Here is a 21,700-nt window from a genome sequence, read left to right on the forward strand (position 1 = left end):
ACGGTGCGTTACAATTAAAACATTAATTTTAATGTTTGCTTGTATTAAACACAATTATATATGTAATAGGGTTGTTTGCATAGCGACCATAATTCAATTGTTTGCATTTCTACCAAAAGTTACTTGGTTGAGACAAACTTGTTAGTCAAATATTTTTGACGTACTAAAGGTTGATATGATGTTTCTATAATTTTAATCGTAATTTAAATAGTTAAAATGTATGAAATATTACCATTCGTTCTTGTTTAAATTTATGTTGTAATTTTTTGGAAGTTAAACTAAATAATCAATTTAACTTCAATGAAAACAATTGATTGTTTAATTTGCCAAAAACTTTTTATAGAAAACCGCTCTAAGATATGTATTTAAAAAAGCTGTCGAGAAAAGGTTTGCGACTTGACATTTAATTTAGAAACCGATTTTGTCTATTGTTCGATGAAATATCTGTATTGGAACCATTTTCTTTAACGTTAATACAATAATTTAATTAAAAGTTTATCGGTTGTGAATGGACTTTGCTTTAGATGAGTCAGAATAAAAGCTCCATGGGTAATATTTCTTAGATAAAATCTGTTGGATAAAATTATTGATTTCATAGCCCTTGAGGCTTCGTGTCCGCAGTAATCTAATTACAATAGTCTACGAATACGTCCCCTTTTTTTCACTCTGACTTGTTTTAATGTACACAATTTGTGCATCTGTTAAAGAATTGCGAAAAGTTAAAACTAAAAGAAAAAAAACGAATTTGAAATACGAGCCAAGAAACATCATCGAAAAACCGAGTGGTGTGGTTGCGGTAGCCGTCGCGTCGCTTCCTATCGATTTTCAAGCGTGTGCCGGCTAGGGCGTAGTAATTTTTTTTGTCTGAGTCTATAGGTCAAACTATACATTAGTCAACGGCGAACTGAACATTTGAATAACGTTCGTTAACCATGTGCGGGTCTGGGGTTATGGTGGAAGAGAGAGTTATATAAACCATAAGTTGTCTACAACACCAGTTGTCCTGAGGTAGCCCAACGTCTGGTAACAAACTACTGTCGAAGGATGACTCACGTCACGACAATCGTGGCTGTTTAGGACAATGTGGTAGAAGTAGACGGTTTACACGAAATAATAACATAAAAAAAATTTACCAAAAAAACAATTGTTGTATGCGTATTTTTTTTCAAGGTTAAAATCGCAGGCATGCTGTATAATAAAAAAAAATAGAAATAAAGTAAATACATAATAAAACAATTTGTAGGACTGCCAAGTGGGAGGCGGAATAGTAGTTGGTTAGTGGTGATGGTACATCGAGTACGATATACCGTTGTTCGAGGTTGGTTGTGGTGATCGTCGACCGTAACGAAACGCCTGTCGTGGAAAACTTATCGTGTCTGCTTGATGGGGTGTACGACAATTATCGTACAGCTTGCGGCACTGGCCTGGCGGTGGTGATTGGAGCCGGCGGCCGGCGACCGTCTCCAATAGCCGCACCAGTTACACCAGAGTATAGTCGCAGCAGTAGAGTCCTGCAGTCGAATTCACCCGTATAACCGTGTTCGGCGGACGTAAAATTTTTTATTTTATTTACAAAAATTTTTTTTTATTGTGATATTGTGTGATTTTTTTTCGAATTATTTTATTTGTATTGTGTAAATTTAGTGATTGTTACTCGTTTTTCTTTAAAGTTTATTATTCGGCGATACAGTGTGTTTTATTTGTTACTGTTTCTTAATTTTTGCTGATCACTCTTAGTCACAAGGTAATATGCAACTGATAATGATATCTAATCTCATCAATACGATGTTTAAATATGTGTTAGTCGTGTGTGTGTTATTGTTACAAATATTATCATTTTATTTTCCCCGTGTATACGATAAAGTACGAAAATAAATAGCTGTAAACTTAATAATCAGAATTATTTTTTATATAAATAATATTAATCAATAGTTTTTATTGCTAATTTCAATCTAAAAAACATTTTTGAATTTTCGCGATAACTTTTAACCTGTTAACTTTAATCAGAGCTATTAATAGAGAATAAAAATCCTTTTCCCATAGCACTTGACGTGGTTGGTCTTGTCTGACAGCAGCTCTAAACTGCAAACAATACGACTCTCTACTTTGAAACATTTCTTAACGGTGAAAGGATAGTAAATTATAATAATAATACTTAAGAGTATTGTGTTGCGTTCATCAACAGTCTGATTTCCGTATCTAGTTTATTCATTCAAGTTAAGTGTTATTTCAAACCTTGCAGCTTTAATTAATACAAATTTTGATTCGTAATAAACGTGATGTATAAATATGATTTCTGCTACTCTAACGCCACGTAGCTAATAAATAAACATTTGTTCATTTGCAATTCGTTTGTTTTTTTTGTACTATTGAAATTTTTTTGGCTATATTAAAATTTTTAAGTGATAAAAACTTTGTGAATGCGTCATTGTTTGTAATCCTAATTTTGGATTGAAATATTATAAAGTGTTGCATATTTCAATAAGTATTTTGCGTTTCCTTGTTTTAAGTTGAACATTATTTCGCAATATTTTTTCATAATAATATAGATACTTTTTTAAGTAATTTTTCTTATATTTTAATCATTTTGTTGTATCTTAATGCATTGTAAAAGTTGTAAATGCAATGACATTGCGTGTTACAATTACTATTATTATTTTTAATGTCTTTGTGTTGTTGTGTGTTCGAATGCCAAATTATTCAACCAACAATTATATAATAACAAATTTCCATGAAAATTGCTTTGACATGATGATTTAATTGTTGACTATAGGCCCATAACTCTTAAATAACGTGTTTTGCTCAACGCGTTGTTGGTAATTATACTTTAAAAAATCACGATTATTAAAAGTATATTAACTTGAAAATAAAATTTAATATTCTATTTGTAACACTATTTAACGTTAAATAGGTTTTCTGTAAATATTGCTAACAGTTTTAATATGTTATGAGTAATTTATTTTTCAAATTTTGACTTGTATAATTACTCGGATGAGTTAAAATATAATAATTTCACTACCGACTATCTCATTATTATTTTGATTATTTTATGGAAACTTGTGCGCTTTGAGACGTGTCTAAATGATAAAGAATAATTAATATTTATTAAATGAAACCAATGCATTTTTTTTTCAAGCACCTTCCAATAACTTTGTAGGTATAATTTTCTTTTAATTAAGAGTTGCACGAGTCTACATCATTTTGAGTTACCGCACTTGTGTACGCATACTAATATTTTATGGTTAGAGTGCATAGAAAACGGTTTCGGTCATAATATTCATACTTCTCGACCCGTTAAACATTAATTATTATAATCGTTTTTTCTCTGTAAAATCTTCCTCCATGTTCTATAGTTTGCGTTAATTTGGTAGATGAGTGTGTAATGTACCTAGCCCCTGAAATCCTCAGCATAATTTTAGATAGAACTTAGCTTTAGATATATTTTTTTGACAACACTATAATCTCTTAAGCTGAATGAAAACATCCACTTTATGCATTAAAATCTACGCGACCCAAAGAAATAGAAGAATAATAGTAGTTCTCTGTGATTCTATAGGAATTAATATTCATTGTTTCATTTCCAGCCTTTCGAAATGACAAAACGGTAGTCCATAGGATTTTTGGCTATTATTACAACATGATTGCCAAAAAGGGTTTGCATTTGGGTGTATGTACGTGTGCGGCATTTTAACTGTTTTGTTGTGAAGTCATCGTTCCCTACCCTACCCTTTATGCGGTTAAAGCTAGACTTATATCGTCTGCATTCAGGAGCTTCCTCAAATAAATAATTATATAAATGGATGTAAAAAGCGCATTTTTATTATTTTGCAGTTGCACTCTTTTTATTACATTCTTTACCGTATTGCAGTCAAGTAATTGCCACTCTCTTAAACGATAACAATCGTCTAGAGAGATTACGTCGAGTGTTCGTTATACCACTAGTAGTGTGTTGAGTAAAAATGTACAGTTCTTAGTCCCAGTTAAAAGTGTTTTAATTCCATTAAAAATTCATCAAGTGTTTCGACTTTTTCCGGTTCCGAGATTTTACACGTCAAAACTGTTATTTAATTTTTAAATAAACTAATATTTATTATTATTAGTGTAGGGGTTATTGTCCTATAAAAGCGAAAATCGAAGTTCATTAAATCCTTCAACAAGCGAAATATTGACCTAATCTTTTTTTTGACAGTTCTGTAAAGAAAAGTAGCTTTCTGTTTTATTTCAGACAATTTTTTATAAGTGATGAGAATCGAAAAAAGCCTTAGTAAAGATTAAATTAAATTTTTTCTATTCTGTGGCCGCCAGACGTCTGCAGGGCGTAGCCCCCTGGAAATGTTCGGTGGGACAAGACGACGGAGGATCAATATTTTCCGAGTAAACGCCCTCGTGTCGTCGGTCTGCATCGCTGTCGGTTTGCAACAGTCACGTGTATTCCAAAGGTTGTATCCCAATCACGTACTTTCGTTTTTTCAAATTACCTATTCTTCAAATCGACGGGAGGTGTTCTGTCTTGGTGCTACCGTTACTTTCACTTCTAATATAGTAAGATTAAATATTCAAAAAAAAAAAAAAAAAAAAAGAAAAAACCCCTTTTTTTTTTNCTTCTAATATAGTAAGATTAAATATTCAAAAAAAAAAAATAAATAAGTAACATCCCTTTTATTTTTGCTTGGATGTTTCCTCGTAAAATTCTCATTATGTACACAGTAAATGTCTTAAGTTTCTACTGGCCTGTTCTTACCTTAAATAAAAAGTAATACGATAGCCGTCGATTTACTAGAACAACGAATGTTTGATTAATAATAGTTTTTCAGGTACTAATATTAGTTGAAAATTAATTTTTTTAACTACATTAAATAATTGCTTAAAAGTTAGAATTGTAAATTTTGACACATGAATGACAAAACTAACAAAACTTTATACGTCAGGAAAACTTAAAAGAGCACTTGAACAATCACGACGCCACTCATGTTATTGTATTAATTGAAAGTTTTTCCTTTGGTTATAAATAGCATTAACAAATTTATTGTACATTGTAATTATTTTCAATTTTCCATTAAACTGTTAAAAATATCATTTTATTTTGCACTTCATTAACAGGTGGCATTACTAGGAATTTTTTTCACATCGAAACCACTAAACTGAATGAATTTTATGTCGGGGCGTTTATTGAATACCATATAACTGGAAATCATTCTGTACTTTCAATAAGTTTTTATTTCAATTGCTGTTTTTAGTCGTTTGGCGAACATTCGACTGCTATTGGATCGTAAATAGAAAACAAATAATTCGTTGGAAAACCAATATGGTTTTCAAGGCAATACGACCTACCCTTATAATGTAGTCGATAAACGAACAACAATATTATACCCTTCGACAGACCGATGCGTTGGAGGTTTTTGGTGAATTTCGATCGTTTGTGGACATCTTGATTTATTTTCCTCATACGCCGTGACTCAGCTTGTATAATCAACGTGAGTCGTTTTAAGAATTTTCTTTCGTCATCGACATATGCGTGCGAAATTAAATACAAGCTTTCCCCAAACACAATGTCAATAAATGGACGCAGTGCTATTTTTCGCCTCTGTCAATGATTTTAAGTGGTCAGTGTCGTGTTTGCTTAGACTGTGCGTATTATCTCCCTCTCTCTCCTTCTGTTTAACTTGGGGATCTCATATATTACCTAGATGGAAACCGCGATAATGACTTAGAGATTATTGCTTTTAGGGTATGGATCGAAATCTAAATTCGTGCGAACGTTACTTGGCTTATATCGATAAAAATCAAAAGCGTCGAACCAAATATATTGATTTCAAACGTGTTTCCTTTCTGAATTTAAGTATGGTCTAGACTTGATGATGGCCCATATATATTGTGTGTTTTGCAATTAAAAACGATTATATCGTCATCGAGTCGATTTAGGCTCGTATTCCGGATAATAATTACACGTGCTGGTTATAAACGTTTATCTTTAGTTTACATTGTAGTTTCGTGGTGTACATACTTAATAAATTGTTGCTATGCGAATTCCCTTCAGCTTGTACAAGTTCTGCATGTTCAGTGAACATGAACCGTTAAATCAGTACGTGTATTAAGACCGTTGCAGAGGATTTGTGCTCAAATGAAATGTGCAACAACTGTACGTCATAGGTATTTATTTTTTATTGATAGCTACAAATGAACACGTTTGATTGAGATTCCAATAGCAATTTTTCTTGTATTAGTCCAGACTTTTACCTCGATTCGTCGAACGTGTAGAGTACTGTGTTAATAATTCATCGCATTCGATGCGGCAATGGATTTTGTACATTCGAGTTGAGCGGAAATTTCCCTGGAGGTACAAGACGTCCACCGTGATATTAGTCGGTTAACTGAAACCTATAAAGTACCTTACCCTAGGCCGACCGGAAGGGCCTATGTGACATATTGTTGATAAACAAAGTCGAGCCTGTGTATACGGCCGTGTTGTAATTATCATTGTATTACGTGTCGAGGAAGTTTACCCAAAACCGCACCTGAACACTTGGTTTTTACTTTATTTTGGGGGTGTGAGTCTGTGGAGTGTAATAAGGAAGGGTTTGTAATATAACGCCAGAATATGTTATCGAAATATAGACTAGATAGTTACGTTTAATGAACGGCGAGAATTTATTAGTCTACAGTATAATCGATGCACGTTTTTGTTATTCTAAACTAAGCTCAAAGACATAGTATTGTCGAAGAGAGTGTAGATCGTGTTATTTATTTATTTATTTTGTAAACGTGTAAAGCTCTATGCATAAAGTTTAGCTGTTTAAAAATGTGAGACTTTCTTGCGTTTCTATGGTCGTTTCTTCTCAATCGCATTTAACGACGATGCTAATACTTTTGATCCATACATTTATTATACTGGTAACTTTTTGTTATTGTGTTTAAATTGTTATTTAGTTATTTAAATTCAAAAAAATTTTATACACCAATTTAAATTAATCGTTTAAAATTATCTGTGTATAAGAATAAGAATGTTTTCCGAACAGAAAAAATTAAGTAGACAAAATAGCTGACATTAAATTTATTTTTGTGTAACTGAATGAGAATATTTTCGAGTCGGGTTTTAAGAACGAACATTATTATTATTATTTGATAAGTTCAAAATCTAAAATTCTTTAATAATCAAATTATTAACTTGTGCACAAGCTTTTTAAATTATTAGCCTGATTTCTTTAGAAATGTATATCATATCTATTTTTAATTTATTAACTTCGCCGTTGTAAAATAACTGGTTAACCTGTGTATTATGATTATAAAGTATTGTTATAAATAAGTAGACCCTATTATTGAACGTAAAGATATTTTACACTTTGAACATTTGAATAGTTAGAAAATCGTAGGCTTGAGTTATTACTGTTTGAGCTGTATTGTTATAAATTATTGTAGATAATGATGTATCAGTCTGTTTTTACCGTTATTGAACAACCGACTTAATAATTGAGTTTAACTTTTTTTTTCTGCATTTAAGTTTAACGGTTCAAATTTTAATAATCAATTTTTTTAGACAAACATTTTTTTGTCAGTAATTAATAAAAAAAATATTCATTATTATAATAAGTAAAGTGTTTTAACCTTGTTTTTTGTTTTTAAATTATTGGGAAATTATTTGTAAATACTGCCAATTTAAGGGCACTTTAAAGACGTGGGTGGTATGTTTTCATTAATCTTCACGCAATTATTTAAAGACTGATTCATATATTATTAATTGTTAATATTTGTTTATAAAAGTTTTGACCTCTCATAAAGGTGACAGTCAACTATTTAAAAGAACGACTATGAAAATTTGAACTAATAAATAATAAAAATAATATGTAGTGTGTGTGTGTATGTATTGTTGAAACAAATTGATAAATTAATAGTTTTTAATTATGTTCTTTCACAAAAATTCTTTCGTTTATTGCTAATTATTATTATATGCTAAATATTATTATATTTAATTAACTGTTTAAATAAATTTAAGTTAAATCCATTTTCCAATGAAATTATTTTGATTCTATCAACTTAAAATTAAGGTGATTATATTATTTTGTAACATCAAGAGTAATACATTTGAAATTTATTTAAGTAGTGTAGAGTTTAAGATGAAAACCAAAATTCAGTGTTGATCTGTTAAGCTTTATAATTATATTTCTTTAAATTTTTAAAGTATCCAGGCTTTTAAACGTGTTTAATGCATTAGAGAATGACGTGTTTCATTAAAAGTTTTTGCACTAATTCCCCTACAAACTCAAATTAACATGTTTCATTATTATATATTGTAACTGTCATTCATATTAAATTTAATAATGATATGGGTAAATATGAATAGTATGATAATCATCTAATTTGGCGAATAATTGCATTTTTATGTTAGTACGTAAATTATTAATTTTAATTAAATAATTTTTTAAAAAATGTATTAATTGTGTAAAATAATTTATACAGTTTATAAATATATACATGTGTATTTTTTATTTGTAGGCGATCCGACTGGAGTTTGTAATAAGTTAGCATTTAAAGCTAAAGCTCAAGGATCCAAAGATAACATATCAGTGATCACTGTATTTCTACAGGATCCTAAACAATTAGTGGCCCGAAGAAAGGCCGATATAATGGAAACTGCGATGGAGCAAAGGAACTCTCTGAGTTCCTCATATGGACAAGATACAAGTGGTTTCGGTCCAGAAACCGATGTGGACACTCCTGATGAACCAATTGGTCATAGCAAACCTAAAGGTACATTTTAAATATTCATGCAATGGCTAAACTACTATAAATAAATTCAAAATAAAAATGTTGTTTTATAGGATTAGAAGTTTTGGGGTCGGTAAAAATATTTGTGCGTGTTAAAACCTAATATAAATAACATATAAAAAATCGATAAAAAAAATTAAATGACTCATTCTATTGGATTGAAAATTACTTTGGGATAGTTCCAAGCTACTAACAGTGTTATAATATATTATTGTATGTGATGATTTTTTGCTTAATTTGTAAGGAATTTTTTTTTTATGAAATGTTTGTTTTATGTATAACGCTTACCATAATTTCTTTTTTTATTTCTTATTTTGTTGAAACATTTCAGTGGAATGTGTTTATTAGATTCGACGCGAAGTTGAGAAAGTATTTTATATTATGTATTTGTTTAATGTACAAAAATAGCAACAAATTTATTTTATACATTATTTGATTATTAATAATTTCTTTTTTACCTGAATGACTGACGATTTTCCGTTTTAATTAAAATATTAAAATTCTTTTTTTAGTTTATTATAAATAAAAAACTAAATGTTTTGGTTTACCGTTTATGTTTAAAATATTAAATAATTTTATTTATAAAATGAAATCTTTTGTTATAAAGACAATCATCGATTAATTGAATATGTAAAAGAGGTAATATTTGATGATATATTTTTGTGTGAACCGATTCAGTCGTGATGAACGTTTGTTCTAAACTATTTATTCGTGTATTAAAATAATAGCAGAGTAATTTTAATTTGTATCATGTTTTTAAAATATCTCGTAAAATCGTGAAGGTGTTTGAATGTCTTAAATGGAAATTTATTTTCTGAATTGCTTATAACGATATAATTTTAAATTAATCTAAACATTGATTACTTTTTTTACTTTATTAAATTGAATGATACAAATATTTATTAATCCTTCTCTTAATTTATTTGGCGCAAAAGTTAAGTTCTAACAAGATTTATGAGGGACACTAACTAACGTAAGAGTTATTTAAAGGGAACGTTTGCTCTTGTTATTTACAATTATTTGAAAAATGACATTAATATTTCGCACAACTTTTTGTGGGTTCTAATGTTTGAAAATAAAAGACAAATTAATATTTCAATAAATTAATTTTAAGTTGAAACTCCCAAAGCATAAAATTAAAAAAAAGACAGTTATTTATTCAGATTATTATTGGTGAACAAATTGCTTTATATTTTTTCTTTGGATCAGATACACCATCTACTGACCATATTTATATGCGAAAATAAAATAAACAGATTTTATTAATAATAATCAAATTACGCATTTCTTAAAATTAATGTTGTGTAATTTTATGTGTTTAACGATAAACTATTCATAATTTGATAAAGGAATTTTTTTACTATAAAATACTTTTATAAGTTTGTACAAAGAAAACATTCATTCAATGTAATCTATTATTTTTTATTATATTATACAAACTATACCATTATAGTTTTTCGTTACATGTATTTTTTCACGGAAAATGTTTTTTCTTGGTGGATCATAAGGCGTTTACTTTCTTACATGAGTTTGTGCAAATTTCTTATTCTATTATTTAAATATAAACTTATTGTTTTTCTAAAATTTTACATTCTGTCGTTCTTCATGTGACTCTCCCCTCATGTCTTCTAATATTACAAAAGTTGAGTATCACAGTGTAGTGTTTTTATTTGCAAAAACTGTCATAGCAAAATGATAAACGACCGGCGCTAAACCTATATATTACACAAGACTTTTGTGTATGTATTCTACTCATTTTTAATATTTATTAAACATCGTTGAACTACCATTAGGTTGTCTCAGCATTTGAAATAAATCTATAGTATTTAGTTATTTTTCACTTAAGCATTGTATTTCTTTGTCTATAACAATCTCATGTGTTCATGCATTCAATGCATTACCATTATATATTTTTACTTGTGGTGAATAATGTATATTCTTTAGTAATGCATGGCGACTAACTTCATCACTATTGATCAGGTATCGTTGTAGCGACTTATGAATATCCAAGCGCATCGATCAATGTTATTATAATCTTACATCAAACAATTTTTACGTTCAACAATCGTTTTACGATGTCGATGACTGCTGAGGTTCAAAGAAATGTTTTTAGCTTCGGATGAAAAGTCATACGAACTACTTGGTGATAAAATTGTTTGCTGCAACAAAAACATCTAAAACATGATGTCTTACTAACCCGTTTAGTATTTAGAGCTAACGATCTGTAAAATAGTTTCTTAAAACAATTATTATTTTTATTCCTCTTAGTTGTTATAAATCATTTCTAAGATTTCCGTTTAATAAAAATTGCGTTCGTTATAAAAATTTCTATTTGTTATGGAAAATTAGAGAAAATAAATAATTTTGTTTGCTCCTACCATGCGATGGTAGGAGCAAATATTTTTGAAAATTATTGGTTATTATTACTTTAAAAACATGAATTTTCCAAAATTATTGTATTCAGTCGATTATTATTATTATTATATTTTTAGTCAGTTTGTAGAAGAATTTTCACCAAATTTCTGGATATATCAGTGAACACATTTTCTCTTAATGACCACAATAATGTCCCAGGTCGTCTAATATAAGACATTCTTTGTATACACCAGAGTCGTGCGTTGTAACCGCTCGTCTTGTTCTTTCTCACTCACTTTCGGTCTACCTGATGGTCAGCGTTTTCCGAGTTCTCCGTTTGAAATTCGTCTCGGTCTTATTGTTATCCTTAATATTATCCCCTCCCTCATTGGCACAAGTCCCCCCTATCATCCACTGATTCAAATATATAAAGTAATAGTCGGTCATTGAACCACCTACACCTCTAACATCATTTCCTCCATACTTCTATTCTGCTTTATTATAAAATATATCGCGTCTATAGTGATTTCACGGTGTGCACAAACGCAGATTTGATGGTCTACGCATAGTTCTCTTGCTCATTAGATGCACTCTCAAAGAGTTTTATTATGTCGATTGTTCATTATGTATGTTTTGCTACCATTTAAACAGAACGTGACCCTCCTCCTGTGTGTGTATAGTTGTTACCCTTGAACTCCGCGTCCCTTTCCACCAGTGTGTCCTGTCAGCCGTCATCTCCCCCGAAATTACAATCGCCGGCGCCGCCTGATGTTATCATTGGCGTAATGAGTGAAAAATTGCATTTCCCCTCTACGCCCTGGTGTCATGATTAAAGCTTACTACCCGTTAACGACTCGTTCTATAGTAGTTATGTGTGTTCCCCTATCGGTTTCTAAAAATATTCCTTGTCGGCATACATGTACATATAACATATATAAGTATATGTTCAGTTTCAAAAGGGGAATTATGGCGTAACACAAAAAAAGATTACGAATTATAAAATTCTTTTATTCATATTGATTTTTAATGCATAATCTGACTTGAAAGTTTTTGCTTCAGTACATCAAAAGCTCACTTATCATTAATTTATGTTGGCATTTAAATATCTCTAAATAACCTTATATTATATTTTTTTCAAATTATATTTATTAATATTATGTATAAATATTTAATAATAATAACATTTAAATTTAAATAACAAGAAAAAAATATCTTAATAAATAAATGTGTGTATTAAGTATTTGTTTTTCAACAATTAATTGATAATTTTGAAGTTAAGACTAATTAATGAATTGTAATTGATAGTAGTTTTAATTAAATAAGATACTGACAACTACACTTTATCAGTTTTTATAACTTAAAAATTGTGTTTGCTGAATTCAGTTGTACTAATGTATTATATTATATGACATCACTTCATTTAAACTGTAGTGTACCATTCCATTCTAGAAAAAATATCTTAGTCATTTATATGCAACAAGAGCATCATATTCTTATGCGGTAAACTAAAATATTAGTGCTATGCCAAATTTTAAATAACTTTTCAGTGTAAAAATTAATTATACGTTACACGGTTCGGCTTTCTAGATTGCAATTGTTGAATACAATAGCGTAACAAAAAAAAAAAAAACGGATATCTACTAAGGTACACTCAACATTTTATAATGTAACTATCATATATTCTGTAATGTCTAACTATTGCTTACAAGTCACAGTTATATTAAAGAACTTTAATTTCAAAAAACAACTCGTATTATTTTTCATTAATTTAAACTTGTTTTAGGGTTGTTAAAAAAATAAAAAAAATAACCTGTCTAAATCATAAGTAACAATTTAAAAGTTTAAATTGTCCCATAAGACTAATGTAAATTTTGAAATTTTTGGTGTTTAAAACACAATGACCCTGCTTGTTTGTAATAAATCTACATTTTCTTGTCAACATTTATATTTAATAGTTTTATTCATACTTATAGTCTTATATTAATTTGATTTTTGTGAGTGGGAATATATTTTGAACGAATTATTATTTTTTTATGTAAATTGGATCATTGGAGAGTATATATTTTTTGGGCCTTCTGGGCTATTGGGTGAACTTAGTGTGGGGTTCATTTTGTGTTAGTAGGTGTTAGTTGAGTACGGGCGTTACCTTTAAATAGTGAGTAATCCAAATACTTGACCGAATATTTTAACAATGTATTGGTGCCCAAAAATGTACCAGACGTCGTTAGTTGATGCTGGTAGTCTTTTTTGAATTATGGTAACCCCTGACTAGAGGAAAAAAAATTGGAGAGAGTGTGAGTTGACACACGGTCTCTAATTTTATTTCTGACCCGTCGTCGTTGTTGGTCGTCGTTGTCGTCGTAGTCAACATTACCGCAATATACAGTCGTGTGCTGGTATGGTTTTAGACGGTGTGTATATTCTTTCGGTTCTGTGTATTCTCGTATTTCATTTTTTAAAACGTTACGAGTGCATTTTAGTTGTGGTAGTCAAGGGCAAATTTTAGTAAAAGTATAATATAAGTATATAAATTTGCTTTACTCGTTATTTTTTTGATACCTAGTGTTACTGATATGGTTGGCTGATAAAATAACAGGTATTATATAACATATTTGCGGCAATTTTAAGTTAACATTTGATCCATTGAGTTATTTATTTAGGTTGATTGCCAAAATTTTACTAATTGTTATTACTTTATCGTCATAGTGTGCCCCCCAGTAGATTACTCATTGCTATGAAAGAAACCTGGGCGTAATTTGAGCAAATGTTTAGGAGGTCTAATTTAATATCTTCCTAGCTCAAAAATATTTGTACATAGAAATTCATGTAATTTTCGTAGTTTTTATGGGGCTATGGCAAATCTTAAAGGAACCTCCTCTAGACCTTCCAGATGCGCCTTTGGGTAGACGTAATGGGTTTAGTTTTCTAATGACACTCGTCATAATCAATATTATAAACACGCCACATAATATATTTATTGACGTTATTTTGTTGTTATTCAAATACCATCAGTCCTCCAGTCACTTTGAGCTGCTGACATGGCACGCAGCATTTTTATGTTAGTAAAATATTTTTAGACACTATTATAATGCTGAAAAGTGAAATTATTTGTACGCATTGTTACATCAACGCACTTTTCCGCAAGAATAACAAGGTGAATACTTTTTATTGCATTAAAAATCACTGTATCGGTTCTGTTTGAAACAATCGATCTATTCTGAGTGCGCTTGTCCCATTAGGTGTACCTTACTCGCTGCAATTAGGTTGAGTAGTAGTTAGATCATAAAAAAAAACTGATGATTTTTTTTTTATTGAAAAACAAATACCGTTAATTATTTTTTACGGTTCAATGACGATTGCATTATTTATTTACTATTAAATACTCTGCCGTTTATTTTAGATTTGATTCTCTTACTTCCTTTACCTTGTCCTATAATTCTCGTGTCCGTTGTAATTTGTGTTGCCAGAATTTGTTACGTTTAAAAAAATACTTCATTTTGTTGTTATATTGGTTAAGTATCTTACCAGCCATTAAAAAAACTTGTAACAAATAATAAGCTCAAATAACAATTTGGTAAAAATGGGTGCTAAGACGTCATTGAATTTACAAAAAAACCTGTTGAATTTGATTGCAAATTATTTCGTGTGAATAAAAAAAAAACAAAAAATTTCTCCAAGGACGTTAAATGAATATGAAAATAAAAAATAATGATTTAGCGCATTAATTTTGTGTTATTTTCTATGTAATTATATTGTGTTAGTTGAGGATATTCCATTGTTGTTTATAACAACACTATGAGCTTACACCAGTGTAACAAAAAATATATAGGTCGGAGGGAGAATATCGTATTCCGTTCGGTTCGAGAGATTTTCTGACAAATAGGCCCTCAGAGAAAAGGCGCTAGGGTGAAATGCGTGGATGGATATTTGATGTCCAATTGAACCCTTTGTATGCATTTGTTTCAGTAGTGGTAGCAGACGAGGGAGAAGTTAACGAAAGCGGTGAAGATTCAGAGGACGGCGGTGGATGGAATTACTACACTAACGGCAACGGCCAACGATACTCAGAAAACGACCATAACAACGAGGTAAATGCTTCTAACAATTTAGTAACCATTATAATAATATTCCGTACCATAATCGTTAACTAAACATAAATGTTGAGAAAATGTCGGCACATAATTGCCATTAGTAGTCTCATATAATTTCAATTTCTCTACCTACTACTTCTCGTGGTAGTTTCTGATAATAATGTATGTCATTTAGTTCTATAATTTACGTAGTCGGTGCACTTTGGCATATACAACAATTGCGTTTTAATTACTGTATTGTCGTTGATTATTGACTTATCTTATCGTTCTAAATTGTATTTTCAACACATTGCGTTTTTTACTATAGGCCGATGAAATGGATCGTAAACTTAACCCTGACGCTCCAGAGTTCGTGCCAGTTGCTTCTCCTCCGACCCACTTCGACAACCATTTGCAACGTTTCTTGGACACAGCCAACGATGACTTTATATCATCTTCGCCGCAAAAGTTCCGAGAGACCATTGAAAACGTTGATTTGCCGGACGAAAACGACTTTGCTTGTGATGTAAAAGCCGCTGACTTATCTAAACTTGATAATGCCTATGGTAATAAATCATAGAGTTATTTATTCATAAAATATGTAAATGTATTATTTATTTGCTGCTCCTTATAAACAGTTCGTGACCCAAATTTTCATTTTTTTTTATATTATATTGTTGTAGAAATTTTAAATGATGGGAATATCTTCTGTATATTTTCAATAGAAATTTTAGAAATGTAAATTTTTTGTAACCTACACTTATTTATAATTTCTTTTATACTTAGCAGCTTAGGGCAAAGTTTTATTAATTCGGCCATTGTACCCTATTAAAATTCCATGTAGCTTTTTTAAACTATGAATACGAATTATTAATTAACACCACTTGTTCGCAATGGTTACTCATAAATAAACATTTCATTCATTCTGATTTTGGTCACGCAATAGTATGCATATGTATAGTCTTCGAATCAATAACTTGATAATATATTTTTACCATCTGATATTTGTTAGATTATATTTTTCGGAAAGATTTGCTTATTTTTAGATATCACTTAAATAAGAACATTAATGTTGAACTAATCAATGATCCTAATTAAGTTTCACCTAATTTTTTATTTCTTATTTACTTTTAGAGACTAAAGGAGAATTTGATTTAATAAACGGTGTGAAACCTCTTGACAATGAATTGAACGGCGGTCATCATGAACACGAGAATATTAAGCGAGATATTGCTACTGAATTATTTGGAAGTGATATGATCGGAAACAACGAGAATAATTTCGTTACCACTAATGGTGACGACTTTGATGATTTCCGTAGGATTCCAGACGATCAACAAAATGATGGCCCTTTAGATTTGAATAGGGCAAGAAATTTATTTGATGGAGTTGTAGACAACGTTGATCCATATACGTCTCTAATAGAAACAGTTTCCAAACAAGAAGATTTCAATCCATTCATCGCTGAAAAAGTAGAAGAGGAACTTAACGCATCGTTTACCGAGAATAGTTTAAATTCTGTAGAATTTAAAGTTAATGGTAGTGGCTGTGATGATGCTCTTGAATGCAAAAATGAATCTGTTGATACATTTAATAAAAGTGAAGTCAACGGAACTGATGACTTAGTTGCCCTCCAACCTGACGAAGAGAACGTGAATTCTACAAACATATTTGACAGTCAAATTCCTGACGACTCTATTAGTACAGCGAATGCAACTTTAGGTTCTATTGTCCCACAGTTAGATGAAAGTGATGTGACCACTACAAATGTTTATGATGGCGATTCTACAATAAATGTTGGTGGATACGAGGACCGAAAACTTGACGACAGTATTAGCACTACAGATGCTATGATGGGTTCTGAACCTAATACTCCTATGCGTATGGTGAATCAATCGACATTTGAGTCGGACAATTCTGGCGATGAAGGTGTTGATCAAGCTGTTGTAGATAGCTGGAAGGACTCAACTGTGTATGAAAATAAAGAAAATGATGATCCGTATTGTATGGATCAAACGGCTGTGGAGGACCCTGAAGGTATTATTCCCCAAGTAACAGCTAAAAAAGTGCCCATAGAGGAAGAACTCCATCAGATCGTTGAAGACAAAATTGAACTAGTACAAACAGGTGAAAAACTGCCTGTCGAAGAACTGACGTGTCTTAAGACAACGGCGGCTAAGATAGAAAATTCTTTTTACGAACAACAGGACTTACCCGAATCAGATTTTACTTCTAGTACTCACGAAGCGCTTATGAATGCCGCCGTGCATAATTTGACTAAGGATATACCTGAAGTAGATTCATCAATTCAACATTCGTATACCCAAGAACAAGAATGTGAAGATAGTGATGTAGACGAGGTTAAATGTCACGCTGAAAGTTTAAACAAATTCCAATATGAAAATGAACCTGTCCATGATAAATCTGATGGATTTAAATTTGAAAAAAATAACAGTGTGTATAACGAATTTGAAGATAATCAAGATCACAATAATTTTGAGTCTACTCCAATTTACTCTGAAAACTTTAAAGATCAATATCATCATAATGACTTTGAATCAAATCAAAATCATTCTGATGACATTAATAACATAAATCATGATGCTTCCGAACCTGCTCAAAATCATTATGACAATTTAATAGAGCAGAAACATAATGATAATTTTGAAAAGAATGAAGTGGATCAGAGTCATTTGAATCATAGACTAGTTGATAACTTTGAAGCTGAACAATTTGTTCAGTCGAAGGAAGTTTTACAGGAACATGATAATCGAGAAGTGGACAGTGATGAGGAAATGAACTCATCCATGATTATTCATTCAGACGTTGAAAGTAATCCACCACAACCATACTGTTCAGAGGTTAACACCATGGCAGTAGATCCTGATATGATGTCTCAAAGTATGACATTCGAAGAAAATTTCCAAAATAGAAGTATGAGTGATTCATTATATGTGATGGAAACTAGTTCAGATTATTTTGGTGATTTGCAAAAGTCTACTACACACCATGAAGAATCTAGAAAGCCTGAAGAACAAGTTGAAAGCTCCGTGACAAAAGAACCAGAGTTGGTAGTTCCTGAATCAAATCCAGAGGTAATAAATGAATCATTTAAATCGGAAGAAATCCAACCAGAATTGTTCCAAGCATCTAAAGACACTGTCCCAGAACCAAAAGCTGATGAACAAAAAGAAAGTAGTAATGTAAGTTTTAATAATTACATTAAAATTTTTAATATTTATTTTATTTTTTATTTAAATTATGTTAATTTTAGGTTTCTGGTGTTGCAATAACTGCTGCTGCTGCTGGTGCTGTAGTGGCTGCTGTAGCTACTGGTGCTGTGACAATAGCTACAAAGAAATCTCCCTCGTCAACAGCTGTGAAAAAACCAGAATCTGCTGCTAAAACTAAAACGGCCACTACAAAAGTACCTCCTAAACTATTAGCTTCAAAATCTAGTGCTGCAGCACCTATAAAGAAAACTACTGCAGCTACTAAACCTAAGACAGCAACTTCTACATCATTTTCATCTAGGCCAATATCTGCTCCTTCTAGACCAACTACAACATCTAGAATTAGTACTACACTTAAATCTACTACTGCTACTACTACAAAAACTGCAACTAAACCTGCTGTATCGAAAACTTCAGTTACTACTCCTAGACCTACCTCAGCTGCACCTAAAACACCTACAACTCCTAGAACATCTACTACTCTTAAAACTTCTATAACACCTAAAACGCCAACAAGTCCAAGAACTGCAACAACTGCAACTTTAAAAACAACACCAACATTGAAATCAACTACAACATTTAGGACTTCCTTAGCTAGTAAACAAACATTAACAAATGGTACAGCTAAACCACCAAGTCGTCCAATTTCTGCAGCTTTAAAGAAACCACTTACTAATGGAACAACTAAACTGACCAATGGAGATACGTCCAAACCAGCACTTAGTAAAGGCCCGGTTAATTTAGCAACTAGAACTAGTTTAGCACCTCCCAAATTGCCACCAAAAGCTAAAACAACACCAAAAACTACTGTTGCACCGCCCTCAATGCCAGGGCCGATCAGGAGACCCACAGCTTCTGCCCCAAAAAAGACTGAGACGGCCTCTTCCTAAATTTAAAATTTCATTAAAATTTTATTTAAAAATTACATAACTTATTGGTTATTTTTAAAAATTTGATTTATTTATTAATTATATTTTTTTACCATGTTTTATTTTTGTGATTTCTTTCTCATGTGTTGCTCTGCTAAATTTGTATTTTTCTATTTTTTTTTTAACAGTTCCATAAATAGTACTTTGCAATTAGCGAATATGTTTGATATATATTAAAATATATGTTTATGGTTTTTATGTTTAAGTGACATTTGTAATTGTTTATAATGAAAGAAACTTACAATAAATTAAAAGTGTAAGTTTTAATTGTATTATTATAGTTATTATTATTATATTATTTAATTCAAATGCTAAGAAATAATTTGTTTTTAGGCTATTATTACTTTTATTATTATTTACATAATATTATGTAGGTTACAAAATAGACACCATTATTAAATTAAATAAGTAAAATCGTAAATTGAGCTTTTAATGTAAATTTTTTTTTCCAGGTGCTATACATTTATCAAATGATATTTAATTTCCAACATATTTAATATTATAAAATGTATTCTAGGTTAAAATAATTGTTTATGATGTTAAAAACCTTATTTTTCTATTACATGTATAAATTATTTTTGCATTATTACATTATTAATTTTGGCCTAGATCTTAATACGTAATAATAATTATTATGCCTTTTTGCTTACTACAGCCTATTTTGAATAAATAAGGGTGTTATGTTTTAAAGAATATTGAATTATAATAGAATATAATAAAACATTTTTTTTAACAAAAAAAATTGTTTTTTTTATTATGTTAAAAATTATATTAACTACGCTTGTGACTAATCAATGAAAAGATAAATTGATTGGTTCATAAGTAAAATTGTAGAAAAAACTATAAAAAATACACATATCTTACTAAATTATTTATGATAATTAGTTAACCTTTGATGTAAACTGTTTGAAAAAGTTCTGCGGTTTATAAATGAGCTCTTGAAATTAGGTGTCAATAAATTCATTATGTTGACACATTTTACAAATAATTACAGTATTGGGATAATAAAAAATTATGTTATAACAATATATAATAATAAAAACAAACCTTTTAGATTTTTTTTCAGCTTTAATTATGATGCAGTATAATTTAACGAATTTAAGTATTATTCCTGATGTATATAACATAGATCATAGTGTGATGTGTTATTTACATACTTCAGAAAAATTTTTTTTTTAATTCCATTTTATTGAAATAACTATAATCTTTGAACAAACAATGAGAATATATTAGAAAAATAAATAATATATAATTAATCATACAATAAAATTACGATTTTTAAAATCGATAAATTTCGACATTTTTTAAACTTTTTTTCCTAAAAATTGCCATAACCTATTGGAAAATAAATAATTCATATTCATATTGAAACCATAGATATTTCTCTTTCATTTGATATAACTTTTGAAAATCTGACCCTATACCTACCACAGGTGGAAATTTAAAATAGCAACTTCTACTCAAAAATTTAACTTTTTCAACTTAAGTTATGAGAAAGTTACTACGAGCTTCAAATATATGTTAAAATAAAACTAATGTTATGCACTATGCGTAAAAAAAAATTGTCCCGACGATTTATATTCTATGTGCCAATGGTTGCTATAGTTAAAAACATGCAATTTTGATTTTAAAATTTACGATTTCATATTTTATTTTTTCAACTTTAATTTACTATAACTTTTCAAAAATATATAAATCAATACAATTTTTTTTCATAAGCACTTTATGTTTACTTCTTTTATTTCACACATTTTTTTTAAATCAGACCATATATTTTTATACAGGCTAGGTTAAATTTTTTAAAAATGCGAGTAAAAAGTAGATCTTTTTCAACTTAACTTTTAAATATGTTCCGAAAATACTCCGGCTTTGAACATATGTCAAATTAAAACTTAAAATAAATACTATAAGTTAAAAAAAAAATAATAATGTCTTATGTACTGGCAACCACATAAATTTAACTTAAAGTAATTTTAACACAATTATTAATTAATAAGTTTAAAGAAAAGATATTCAAGTAGAATAATACATATTTATCTTAGACAAAATATTTTAAGGTTTTTAAATGTACGATGGACTTATTCACAGCAAAATCACTTTATAACTCTAATCATTGAAATAAGATTATTTAATTAGAATGTTTAATTAAGCAATACTGAGATGAGGTTTTTGTTAAGCTCCCTTTTTAAATAAAATCAAGAATCATAAAACTCCATAAATTTGTCCACTTTTAAGCAGATATTATAATTTAAATTTTAGCTTCAATGCATCATTTTCTTCAGGGTAAATACAAGATAAACAACAAATTTTGTAGAATCTACATGTGTCACAATTTTGTAAAATTTTCTTC

At 29.8% G+C, this 21,700-nt stretch overlaps 2 protein-coding genes across 4 annotated transcripts in view; one reads left to right on the forward strand and one right to left on the reverse strand.

The window, feature by feature from the left end:
• Positions 1–19,999, forward strand: part of LOC126895345 (uncharacterized) — a 44,208-nt gene extending 24,209 nt beyond the window's left edge. Inside the window, exons 8-12 of one of the 2 annotated variants that reach the window (XM_050667109.1) lie at positions 8,491–8,745; positions 15,085–15,206; positions 15,517–15,754; positions 16,323–18,391; positions 18,463–19,999. In XM_050667109.1, coding sequence (XP_050523066.1) covers positions 8,491–8,745; positions 15,085–15,206; positions 15,517–15,754; positions 16,323–18,391; positions 18,463–19,311 — 3,533 coding nt within the window. In that variant the 3' untranslated portion in view covers positions 19,312–19,999. The remainder of the gene's footprint in view (positions 1–8,490; positions 8,746–15,084; positions 15,207–15,516; positions 15,755–16,322; positions 18,392–18,462) is intronic. The other variant, XM_050667110.1, reaches the window with a different exon arrangement.
• The window catches only part of LOC126895348 (uncharacterized), a 75,852-nt gene that overhangs the window by 48,555 nt on the left and 5,597 nt on the right, over positions 1–21,700 (reverse strand). The window lies entirely within an intron of this gene.

Source organism: Daktulosphaira vitifoliae, unplaced genomic scaffold (genome assembly GCF_025091365.1).
Source record: "Daktulosphaira vitifoliae isolate Bord-2020 unplaced genomic scaffold, ASM2509136v1 Scaffold_1, whole genome shotgun sequence".
Lineage (NCBI taxonomy): Eukaryota > Metazoa > Arthropoda > Insecta > Hemiptera > Phylloxeridae > Daktulosphaira > Daktulosphaira vitifoliae.